Here is a 12732-nt window from a genome sequence, read left to right as displayed (position 1 = left end):
AATATGCCGCAGCGCCCATAATTTTTTTTGGCCACGCCGCTCTCACCGTGGAACCGGCAGGAATCAAGCGCGTCTCGAGGAAGTTCATGCAGTCGTGTCCTCATATAGGCAAATAAACAGCTTGAGCGTCACACGTGCGTGTGTGTTAAATGAAACTGCGCGTCGACTGCACCATTCATTCACACAGAACACGTAGGATTCGTATTTAAATAGTATTATTACAAAACAATGGTAGGGGAAACACTGAGTTATTTGCAACCTGTGAAGCTTGTGAACATATTAGCAACACAGCTAGTAATGACAGCGTTCGGTTTTATTGTTGTCATCAATTAATACACGTCTTACATTACATTAGGCTGACGCATTTTTACATTAATACATTATGTTGTCAATAAATTACCTTTATCGGTAAGTTTTGGCCACTACCTGACATCATCTACTCAATGTTCCCTTTCACCAGACATTTTCTTTCATGAGCAGGATCAGCTTTCATTGAAATGTCATTAGAGGGCACCGGCAAGTGTCACATCGTCACCCTTAGCAGGCACGCAGTAATGGCGGCAGGCAAGATGGCAGCGCCCATAGAGTTCGCGGCGGATTTGTGTATAGCATTTCTGAAAAAAGAAGGGATGTCCTCGTCCAGCTCAGATCAGTTCTCATACAACAGTGTCAGTACAGACAGGTCAATAATATTGTTGAATATTAAGTGAATATTGAATATTATTAATAACTTAAGCTGTCAACATGATGCTGGTGAATTGCAGAGCTTGTGCAAACATATCCACATCTCTATGATCAGATACTTTCTTAACTGCTGCTTTCTCTGTTGTCATTTTTATTGTGTGTTTATTTTGTTTCTAAGAGGAAAGCGTGCTGCACCTATTTACATACTCATCTAAACATCGCTCTAACTTCATTTAACCCTAAGCAAAGAACGAGAAAAGGACTACGCTGTGAGTATATCGGGCCATTACGTTACCTGTGCAGTAGGGCTTTGACTTTTGCCCAAAAATCATATTCGAAGTTTGTTTGTTTATTAATATTCGAATATATTCAAATATTAATTATTAATATTTTGACCATTAAATGCCGCAGCGCTAGGGCTAAGGGGGCTTAAGCCACGAATGTTTTCAGTAAATCCCCGAATATATTGTTACCTTGTCTTTCTCATAGAGCAAAACAATTAATCAGAAAAACAAATGTGAATAAGATTACAGCTGCCGCGATTAATTTACCTAATCATGAAAAGTGCATAGGTTATTACAGTTTTATTTTTATTTTAACCTCTGCATTAAAGGTACTTGCAAAGTGCTTTTGCAGCGTTGAGCAACGTGCTTTTGCAGCGTTGAGCATTGTAGCCAATCACAGACATGTCTGTTGAACGCATCGGCCAATCAGATGCGTTTAAATGAGTTCCTGTGCTGAAGATGTGTTTTGCGCGAGCTCACCGTAACCGAGTTCTACATTTTTCGCAAACCTGTCATTATTACTGCCAATAAACTTGCCAAAAAAAAAGATGCAAATAAGAGATTCTCGGCAATGTATTTGATATTCTTGATGCTGCTCTGATGCACTTCAGTACGCACCGCTCTGTTTGTTTTCATGATGACTAAAAGTTCAGCGGTCTAACGTTAGCTCATCGATGTCAAAATTATTAAAGAAGCCGGGGCTTACCGTTCACAGAAGGATGTTAACAGTGAACGAATACCTGGTAAAATGTAAGTAGCGCCACACGTTCCCTTTCAAATTGCCAGGAGCAGGGCATATGATGGAAATGTCACTTGCACAATCGGGCCATTGCATCGTCACTAATGTTTATAATTTGTGCGTCTTTTTAAGTCTTACCTATTTAAACATTCAAGCGATTTTAAACCGCATAACAAACAGCTCGTGAGTAACAAAACTGAGTTCTTTTTTCGCGAATTATAGCGCTTTAACGGTCAAAAGCACACAACATTGTCTTAATTCCGGTCTTGGGGAGTATCCTCTCAAACACAATCGGTTAGGTCTTAAAAAAATAATACAAAAAGAAAATGCATGTGACACTATAATGAAAACAGTATGGGCCGTTCACGTTACGTCTTTTGCGCGCTCATCCTTTGCTGAAACGTCTTCGTGAAGAACGTGGCTCATGATTGCTTAGCAACAGGGAGCCCTTTTTAAAAGAAGAGAAAGTGGCGCGGACTGCGCTTTACACGCAACATGTGAACGTTGGATCCGTGCACTAGCTCTTAAAGTGAGAGTAGCCTAAAATGTGTCTGTCATTATTGTATATAAAACAACAAAAGATAGCATTAATTGTAAGGAATCAGGATTAATAGCCTATGTATTCAAATTATACAGGACTAAAAGACTATTCCGTGTTATTTTACATTTGATTACATTTTTCCGTTTCTGTAGTATTTCTGAATACTAGTGTTATTAGACCTAAACTTTTCTCTTTATTTCATGTATTTATTTGTGCTACTTTTTTCAATTTAATTCAAAGATTGAAATTAAGCTTTCTTTTGTTGTGTAAACTAAAAAAAATTACCCCATTGTAAAAACACAAATATAATGAGTGAGCAAACATTTAGCTGAACGTATTTTTAAAAATTGTCTAACCCCCCCCCCCCATAAGAATGACCTAAAGGGGGATTTCCCCCCTATTTTCCAAAACGAAATCCAGGCCCTGAGGAGTGTAGATTTCGAACTCCTCTTCAGGAGTTGTTGTTGTAGGCGTTGGCGCGGCCATTGTTTTGATATACAAAATATGCGCTGCGCTAACCAGGACACTAACGTCACCTACAGGAGCCCAGATGACCAATAATTGCCTTGCTAATGAGCTCGTGATTCACAACTTCACCAGGCGTGAAAAAGCCTCGGAATCTGAATTTAAAACAAAGTTTACAAACAAACACATTAACAAAAAATAATGCCCATAACAGGTTCGCCTAATATTGGCCTCTAGACATGCTAGCTAGGTTTTAATCTAATATTAAAGGCTGCCTAATATTCGTTCGAATATCTTTTTTTTTTATATTCGAATTCTATTCGAATAACGAAGTTCGGAGTCAAAGCCCCACTGTGCAGGAGTACGAGCACAAACATTAAGTTGCTGGCTGCAGTTTACAAAACAGCCACCGGTGTCGCTAATAATAAAGGTTTCTGAATTCTCCATATAGCCCCTTTAAAAAATTAACAGTAGAATTTAGAATTTAAAAAAAAACTTGGTTTCTAACCCTAGATTTTTTTGTATTAAGTTCAAAGTTTGGGACTCAAACTGGTTACGCAAAGTTGTTCTTGTAAAAACGAAAATGAAGTCACAGACATTCATGAGGCTTCACCTTTAACGGCTGAGAGAGTCTTTGCCAGAACGCTGAACACAGAGGGCCCTCTTCTCCTCCAGAGCTCTTCTCATGACCTGTGTGTGTGTGTGTGTGTGTGTGTGTGTGTGTGTGTGTGTGTGTGTGTGTGTGTGTGTGTGTGTGTGTGTGTGTACACAGGTATGACTGAAGGCTGCCTGTGTTCATGTGCATATAAAACAACCTTTATCCTGAACCATCCCAATTCACCACATAACATCAGTTAGAGCTGTAAATCATTTGTACAGCACTGAGGCGTACAAATCATCTTCAGGTAAAACATTGCATCAAAGGGTTCAGCTAATCCATAGTTTTCACCCTAGTAATTTTATCGGACAGATTAAAGAAAATCATGCGCCTCTTTCTGGTGGCCTGCTTAAAAAATCTAAATCAAAATAAGAGCAATAACAAACTTTCATTCGTTAATTCACTCTCGAACACCATTAAAAGTGCATTACCCAACCAGGCATTTTGTGTCACGTACTGACTGCACAGAAACAGTATTGTCTTCAGACGTGAATGTGAAAAAACAAAATCACTAATCGCTCTATACATTCAGTCAGGGAAAGGTGTGGAAAAATGGTGCTGCAAGTTCCATCTGACTGAGCTTGTAGACGTGCAACCCTTCCCACAGCCTTTAAGATGGAAAAGAACATGGCGTCTCTGTTTTGTTAATGGGACACAAAGGCACATTCCAGCTCCTCAATGCTGAAGAGCTTTACTGAGGCTGAGGCAAGAGTGGGCTAATGGCGTGTGGACAGACGGTTAAGGGGGGATATCCCCACAGCACTAAGCCAGGGCACACACACATATACACAAGGGAAATTCTTTCAGCCAGTGACGGGACACAAAAAAAGAGGCAAGGTAAATTGAAAAGTAGCATGGGTCAAAAATAAAGGAGTCACGCGCTTGACTATGAAGGACATACAACTGAATTGTAACAAAAAAGATTTCTGTTAAACTGAATTTTTTTTTTACTTACTGGAAAAGATCAAGAGTAGCCATGTGAGTAGCAAGGCTGTCTTCATGTGGATAAAGTGAATAACTTAAGTAAAACAATTAAAAAACAACTATGTAAGACATTTGAAGTTATTACAAGAAAAAAAAAATCTAAAATACTTTTTCAAATATATGAGTTAAGCATAGCCAACCCCCGCCCCTCCTAAGAAAGCACTTATCAATACAAAAAAACAGACAATTTTTTACTGGGTGCTTGTTAAAACACTATCAAGGCCAAAGTGCACAGTAAAATGCCATGAACCACCTGCATTGGGAGTTAAATAAGTATATAGTTACATCCGTCCATACAGCTCAGTCAAGGTCAAAGTTTCTCTGGTGTGGAGCGATACTAGAGAGCATATTTGTTTCTTAAGCTGGTGCTAAGTCTCTCACTCGCCCTGCTACGATACTCCACCTAAACAGAGTATGATTAACCTGGAGTATTGTGCAACAACCTGTTGAAGTAAGCAAACTATATTAACCCCACTGAGGGCTGCTATCTAGACAAGGGAATAATGATCAACCAGACTGTGCTCTTACACTTGTTTCCCTCCCTTTTTTTTCTCTGACCCTCCAAATCCTGATAACCTCCAAAATATTTTTCTTTGTCACTTTACCAGTTTTTAACTTTAACTCCCTCCCTCTATTGTCCTTTCTCTCACTAATTCTCCAGTTCTGTTCTTCACTGCAGGGAGAGACAGTGTGACGACAGCTGAAGGCAACCCAGAGTACGGGCAGAGAGAACAGCCCAACTATTATCAATTACATAAATAAATACCAGAAATACAGTAAAGCGTGCAGCAGGCCGACGCAGCCGGATGCAGCCATGCGGCTGAGAGGTGGCAGCGCATTTCACAACTTATGGCTATTACCACACAGACTGACCAACAGATGTCCCATTATCTGCTCTTTATCACTCACAGATTGATCAGAAATGTGCATTTTATCAAAAATTTGACCACATTAAAACACAAACTGTTTAAATATAGACACCTTTCATCACTAACATAGTTTCCAGATTAACCAGTATGTTAGAAATAAGAGAAAATAAGGTCACACATTCATTTTATAGTCTTCAAAATCAAGTGGAAGTAGCAACAGATTTGTTCTTCCCTATTCTGACTTACATCCAAGTGTAACAGATTGTTGAAAAAGAAAAAATATAGGACAGAGACGGGCTTCTATCCATCAGTTGTTAATTGGATGTTGAGATGTGGTTGTTGCACTCAAACATGAAGGTGAGTTTGCACACGATTGTGTAGGGATGGGTTTTAAGTAGACTACATATTTGAAGAAGTGTGTATAGATCAGGTTTTTTTTTTTAAATCATTATTATTTTAAAATTTTGAAAGTGAATGGTTCACAATAAGATCTATAACATGCACTTACAAAATAGATAGGGAGATTTTTCATTCCATGCTGAATTAAAAATAATAAATACACACATATATATAAATATATAATATATTTTGACGGAAAAACATTTTGAGATTAATCTCAGAATAAGCACTCATCTCCAGACGTGCTTCTAAACAATTTGGCAGAAAAGTAACACACTTAATTGGGACATTTTGAGACTTTATTCCTCTCAATGGCAAAAAGTGTCCCAATTTAGCTTACCTGAATTCCCCCTAGTCCAACAATATAATGTGGTTTGCTGGTGAATTGCTTCATATTGGTCAAGAAACATTTAACATCGGGCTGTTTGTTATAATGATAACACTGTCTAACAAAATGTTTCACATTTAAAAAAATTAAAATAAAAAACCCAATCGGGAACATTAGCATCCTGCTGATGCCTACACATGCAGCCCTCCTATTTGCATATAATTCACTGATATCTAAGATGACCACTGCCTCAGCTAGTGTTAACTCTGTGGCTTTATTTCTGGCTTTATCGCTTCTCCAGACTGGACTTAGCTTGGCGTTGAGTTACATGCTGCAGCTTGGCAGAGATATTTTGAGAGCCCGGTCAAGCTGTTTTCAAAATGTATGGGCTCCAAGAGAGAGCTGCAGAATAAACACTCACCTCCAGACGTGCTTCTAAACAATTTGGCAGAAAAGTAACACTTAATTACAACAGAGAGAAAGCACAATAAGTGCCGGTAAAGTCTAATGAGGTGAGGGACATGATTTGCACATGCCACAGACACTGGGCTCTGGCTCAGCCCAGCAATAAACCAGCCTTTCTGTATTAACAGACGGAAAAACTTGAGGGACAAAAAGTTCTCAAAATCAACCGGTGAGACATCCAACTATGCACGGTTGATGTGAATGCTTGTTGTTACAGACCAAACGAGTCAGCATCAAGAAGTAATTAAGGTCCATTCACACCTACTGTAGGACAATAACTATAAAGTTTTAATTATCATTGTAATGCTATGAGAATAAGGCCACACGATATTGCTGGAATCACTTTCAGAACAATTTTTTCCCCAGCTGATTAACAATAAAAACACTGAGAGACAATCAAAATCCAACCGACTTTGAGGAGCTTGAGCATTTAAAGCGACATAATAAAGACAGCATAACTGCAGCTCACGCTTATAATAAAATAGAATGTGCATTGGTGTAGATGCTAATATAGTTGTTATAGTTCTCTTTTTAGTTTTAGTTCTTATTGTGAACGGGCCTTTTGTCAGTAATGGTAAATGTTACTGTTTGACAGTATACTTATACATACTTAAATTACTTATGTCTTTTAATGTGGGAGGGCTCCTGGGTTATCAGTGACTCAAAGTTCAATTCAAAAATGAAGAAGATGTAACCGTAAAAAAAAAAAAAAATCCAGAAAGATATAATACTAGTGTCCGTTGTGCACTGCAAAAAAATAAAAAAATAAAAAATACATATTCAGCAGTAGACTGCGGAGAAAGACATTTGTGGAAAGCCCTATTCATAGAAAAGAACCTCAACTCACATCAATATATAACTGGCTCAATTCAAAAGCTACCTTTTTTTATGCTGCATGGGTTTAAAAGCAAGCTGGTAAGGTTTTAAAGGCTGGCTCCGTTCAATAATAGATGAGTAGCCCTCTCTATGTTAACCGCATGGGTCATATGGCATTTAGTCTGTTACACGCACACAAATACCCAAAAACAGCCCGAGATGGACTTTGAGCTACAAAACTAAAAATCTCACCTATGAATTTCTGAAAAAATTGTGTTCATATTTGTACTGTAATAATGATACTTACTGCCAGTCGTGTCCATCAAAACTACTTAATTCTTCACCCTTAATCTAATCATTTTGTACTGCTGTTTAGTGCTATGATGTTAATAAAAGTGGGTGTATAAGGTGTGTTACTGAGTCACAAGAGAGTTTATCATGGTTTTATACTAACGATACATGATCTTACTAACTTAACTTGAAGTCTGAAAATAATTTTAGACATGTTTTAGACAGACAAGTTATGGTTAGTTAACGTAAATGCATGAAGTAGACATGCGTCATTATTTTTGAGGGATTGCTACATTGTGTTATTGGTATTTCTACAGTAATACGTTAAAAAAAACATGTAACGTTAGGCTAACGTGTAATATGGACTTTTTAGATATGGGAACACAATTTTCGACATATTTCTACGCACTTGTTCCCAGCATGCACTTGATTGTACGTTATTGTAGTAACTTACAGGTAATATGTGAAAGCGCTGAGGCCGGTGGGAACAGTGGTCAGTCCTCGTCCAGAACAGTCCGCTCCTCCGTCCTCATCGCAGCGGCACAGCGGAGAGCATGTGGCCGGAGTGGACTGTCCCTCTCCCGCAGTGGCTGACTGCCCCCCTATCCACAAGCCCAACACAAGCATTCGGACTGCCAGCAATGCCATTATCCTCTTCATGTCGACCCTAAAGACCCTCGAAGGCAAATGCGTTGTGTTTGTTTCGCCAGCAAACGGGGGTAGTGATAGTTCCTTCAACATAAGAACAAGTAAGTTAACGTTACGATATCAAGCTATCAGAAGTCTTTAGGTTGAATTCGCTGGGTTTAATCAGATTTAGGCATGATGTGGGCGATTTAACGGACTAAAATTAAGCTACAACATGTCTTATTGTTTTTGAGTGCCCAATATAAAGGTTATGCTACCTGCTTTTTTCTTTCAGCCATGGTCGGTGTAAATAAGCGCTCTTACCTAATGCCCGCGAACGATAAGCAGAACGGGCCAGTCAGCGGTCATTCTGCGCGGATTCTCGAGCTTCACGTCTCCAAAAACACAAAATAAACACCTTTAGCTTAGATTCCCGGGTCTAAACAAATGGGGCTCCAGATTGGCGTGATTCGCTAAGCGTTAGCTTCCAGGAAAACACAAAACCGCGACAAACACAGCGGTTACAACAGCATTTTCACTCTCTCCCTCTCTCTGATTTGTTTCCTGTTGAAAACACGGTCAGCTCTCAGTCGAGCCTCACGTTTCTCTCTCTCTCTCTCTCTCTCTCTCTCTCTCTCTCTCTCTCTCTCTCTCTCTCTCTCTCTCTGCAGGACAGCCAGTGAGGTGCTGAATATGTTAATACATACCTACATATTCATGATTTCTCGACGTCAGTTGTATAGTGTGAAGCCGAAAGTAGCAAACTTGTGACTAAAATTTTTAAAATATTTGGGGGGGGGGGGATCATCTTTTGCAGTGATTTTTGTGTGAGCATATCAGTCAACACCCCAGACCACTCGGTGAGTTTCACGTCTTTGTAAACTAAAGTTTAATGCGTTTTATGAATGATTGTTCCAGTGCCCCTATGAAACCATTGTGGAGGTGGGGGGTGCTAACACAGAAACCTAAAATTCTCGGGACAGCAGCATTTGTCCAAATTTCAATCTTAACCGTTCTATTTCATCAGAAACGATCTTAAAACAGGGCTTAGTGTAAAATACCGAACTTGTCCTTTAAGTAGCTATTCACACCCTGTTTTGCAAAATCACATATGAAAAATATTGGCATACAGGTCCTTCTAAAAAAATTAGCATATTGTGATAAAGTTCATTATTTTCCATAATGTAATGATAAAAATTAAACTTTCATATATTTTAGATTCATTGCACATCAACTGAAATATTTCAGGTATTTTATTGTTTTAATACTGTTGATTTTGGCATACAGCTCATGAAAACCCAAAATTCCTATCTCAAAAAAATAGCATATCATGAAAAGGGTCTCTAAACGAGCTATTAACCTAATCATCTGAATCAACTAATCAACTCTAAACACATGCAAACGATTCCTGAGGCTTTTAAAAACTCCCAGCCTGTTTCATTACTCAAAACTGCAATCATGGGTAAGACTGCCGACCTGACTGCTGTCCAGAAGGCCATCATTGACACCCTCAAGCAAGAGGGTAAGACACAGAAAGAAATTTCTGAACAAATAGGCTGTTCCCAGAGTGCTGTATCAAGGCACCTCAGTGGGAAGTCTGTGGGAAGGAAAAAGTGTGGCAAAAAACGCTGCACAACGAGAAGAGGTGACCGGACCCTGAGGAAGATTGTGGAGAAGGACCGATTCCAGACCTTGGGGGACCTGCGGAAGCAGTGGACTGAGTCTGGAGTAGAAACATCCAGAGCCACCGTGCACAGGCGTGTGCAGGAAATGGGCTACAGGTGCCGCATTCCCCAGGTCAAGCCACTTTTGAACCAGAAACAGCGGCAGAAGCGCCTGACCTGGGCTACAGAGAAGCAGCACTGGACTGTTGCTCAGTGGTCCAAAGTACTTTTTTCGGATGAAAGCAAATTTTGCATGTCATTCGGAAATCAAGGTGCCAGAGTCTGGAGGAAGACTGGGGAGAAGGAAATACCAAAATGCCTGAAGTCCAGTGTCAAGTACCCACAGTCAATGATGGTCTGGGGTGCCATGTCAGTTGCTGGTGTTGGTCCACTGTGTTTTATCAAGGGCAGGGTCAATGCAGCTAGCTATCAGGAGATTTTGGAGCACTTCATGCTTCCATCTGCTGAAAAGCTTTATGGAGATGAAGATTTCATTTTTCAGCACGACTTGGCACCTGCTCACAGTGCCAAAACCACTGGTAAACGGTTTACTGACCATGGTATTACTGTGCTCAATTGGCCTGCCAACTCTCTTGACCTGAACCCCATAGAGAATCTGTGGGATATTGTGAAGAGAAAGTTGAGAGACGCAAGACCCAACACTATGGATGAGCTTAAGGCCGCTATCGAAGCATCCTGGGCCTCTATAACACCTCAGCAGTGCCACAGGCTGATTGCCTCCATGCATTGACGCATTGAAGCAGTCATTTCTGCAAAAGGATTCCCGACCAAGTATTGAGTGCATAACTGAACATAATTATTTGAAGGTTGACTTTTTTTGTATTAAAAACACTTCTTTTATTGGTCGGATGAAATATGCTAATTTTTTGAGATAGGAATTTTGGGTTTTCATGAGCTGTATGCCAAAATTATCAGTATTAAAACAATAAAAGACCTGAAATATTTCAGTTGGTGTGAAATGATTCTAAAATATATGAAAGTTTAATTTTTATCATTACATTATGGAAAATAATGAACTTTATCACAATATGCAATTTTTTTGAGAAGGACCTGTACATAGGCTAGGCCTACACACTGGATATAAGAGCCTTTTATTCACTTTTATAATTACAATACAATACAATTGAATTTGTAAAGCACATTTAAAACAACCGAGGTTCGCCAAAGTGCTGAACACTGACATAATTTCAGACAAATTATAAACACATGACAAGAGCACAAGACACAGGTAAACAAGTGAACAAGACAAAACAAAAACTAAAAAAGCAAAAATTAACTCTCAGGCTGGTTTAAAAGCCAATGAATAAAAGTGAGTTTTAAGTCGTAATTTAAAAGTGTCCAGGCTGGGAGCTACCCTGACACTCATAGGCAGATCATTCCACAGCCTAGGGGCCACAACTGAAAAAGCTCGATCTCCCCTATTTTTAAGTCTTGTTCTAGGAACAGATAAGAGTAGTTGGTCAGCAGACCTTAATGACCTCAGAGGAGCATGCATCATCAGTAGATCATCTAAGCTGGGGCTTGCCCATGAAGAGATTTAAAAACAAACAATAAAATCTTAAACTGTATTCTAAAGGAAACTGGTTGCCAATGAAGAGAGGCGCGAACAGGCATAAATTACAGAACAGCTGTGGGGAAAATAACCTAGTTGAGGTCATTAAAAAGAGATTAGAGATAAACTAATCCAAATTCATTAAAGAGAATCCACTGCGACACAGCTCAAGCAGGTACACAGTACAGCTGTGAACAAAGTAGTCTACATTTACATTTATGCATTTAAAAGGGGTCCTATTATTCTTTTCCTCTTTTTTAACTTTAGAAATTGTGTAATGTTGCTGTTTGAGTATAAAAAAAGATCTGCGCACTGTTACAAAGCTCACTCCAAAGGGAGATATTTCATTTAACAGAATCCCCTTTTCAAGAACTACAACAAACAGCTCATTTGGACTACAACACGTTTTTTACCGGATCTTCTGAAGTCAAAATGCTACTAATTTAAATAACCTGCACCCATGGAATAGCTACACCAAAAAAGGAGCGAGGCCTGGTTGAGCTGCACTAGAGAAGATGAAGAGTGTTGCTGCTATCTCGAAGATATCTTGTTCGTTAACATTGTCAGGGTCTGAATCGGGCAAGAACTGGTTTGAAATTGACGCCATCCTTAAAGGTGCTCTAAGCGATGTCGGGTGACGTCACTTCTTGTTGACGTTTAAAGTATTGTCAAACAAAACGGAGGCTAGCTAGACCCTCCCTCCTCCTCATCTGCGTACTAACCCCCCAAACCCTCTTGTCGGTTATTGGCTGGAACAGTTTGTAATGTTTTGTTATGTTTCGTGGAGCACCTTTAATATTTGGGCAGAACTCGCTGTAATGGAGGGGCGGAACTTTTCCCGAACACATGCTACGTGGTGCCATTCACAACTCATTGGGCCAGCTAGCCAATGATAGCACATTTCGTATTTCAGAAGAAGGGGCTTCATCAAAAATAGGAACTAACGATGTGTTGAAGCCAGACTGGGGCTTTTGGGGGTGGGGAGGATGAAGGGGAAGGAACCATCTCGGTGGTGGTGGGGAGGATGGAGGTAAATGGAAGCGTCAGCATCTGCAAACTCAAGTGCCTAACTTATATACCACAAGTATTAGAACACGACTGGATATGAGAAGATAATGAGGGACGTAACAATTGAGTCTTCCCGGCAGAACTTATGCTAGAGCTTCATTTCTTGCTTCCCCTGGAAATTGAACCCATGACCTTGGCTTTGCTTGTGCCCTGCTTTACTGTTGGTGCTACTGAAATAAAATATGCACCATACTGAGAGCACTGCATAACACTGGCCTCTATAGAGAGTGTTCCCAAAAAAAGCTATTTCTAAAAAAAACATGGAAATAGACAGCCA

General features: G+C 39.7%; 1 protein-coding gene across 1 annotated transcript in view; it reads right to left on the bottom strand.

Moving 5' to 3' along the window:
• The window catches only part of lgr4 (leucine-rich repeat containing G protein-coupled receptor 4), a 73272-nt gene extending 64484 nt beyond the window's left edge, over positions 1-8788 (bottom strand). Inside the window, exons 1-2 of the mRNA XM_077228664.1 lie at positions 8475-8788; positions 7978-8255 (exon numbers count right to left, since the gene is read on the bottom strand). Coding sequence (XP_077084779.1) covers positions 7978-8183 — 206 coding nt within the window. The 5' untranslated portion in view covers positions 8184-8255; positions 8475-8788. The remainder of the gene's footprint in view (positions 1-7977; positions 8256-8474) is intronic.
• Positions 8789-12732: the final 3944 nt, after the last annotated feature.

Source organism: Siphateles boraxobius, unplaced genomic scaffold (genome assembly GCF_051911475.1).
Source record: "Siphateles boraxobius isolate OS27281-9 unplaced genomic scaffold, OSU_SipBor_1 130, whole genome shotgun sequence".
NCBI lineage: Eukaryota > Metazoa > Chordata > Actinopteri > Cypriniformes > Leuciscidae > Siphateles > Siphateles boraxobius.
Note: the sequence above shows the minus strand (reverse complement) of the source record. Positions and strands in the feature narration are given on the sequence as shown.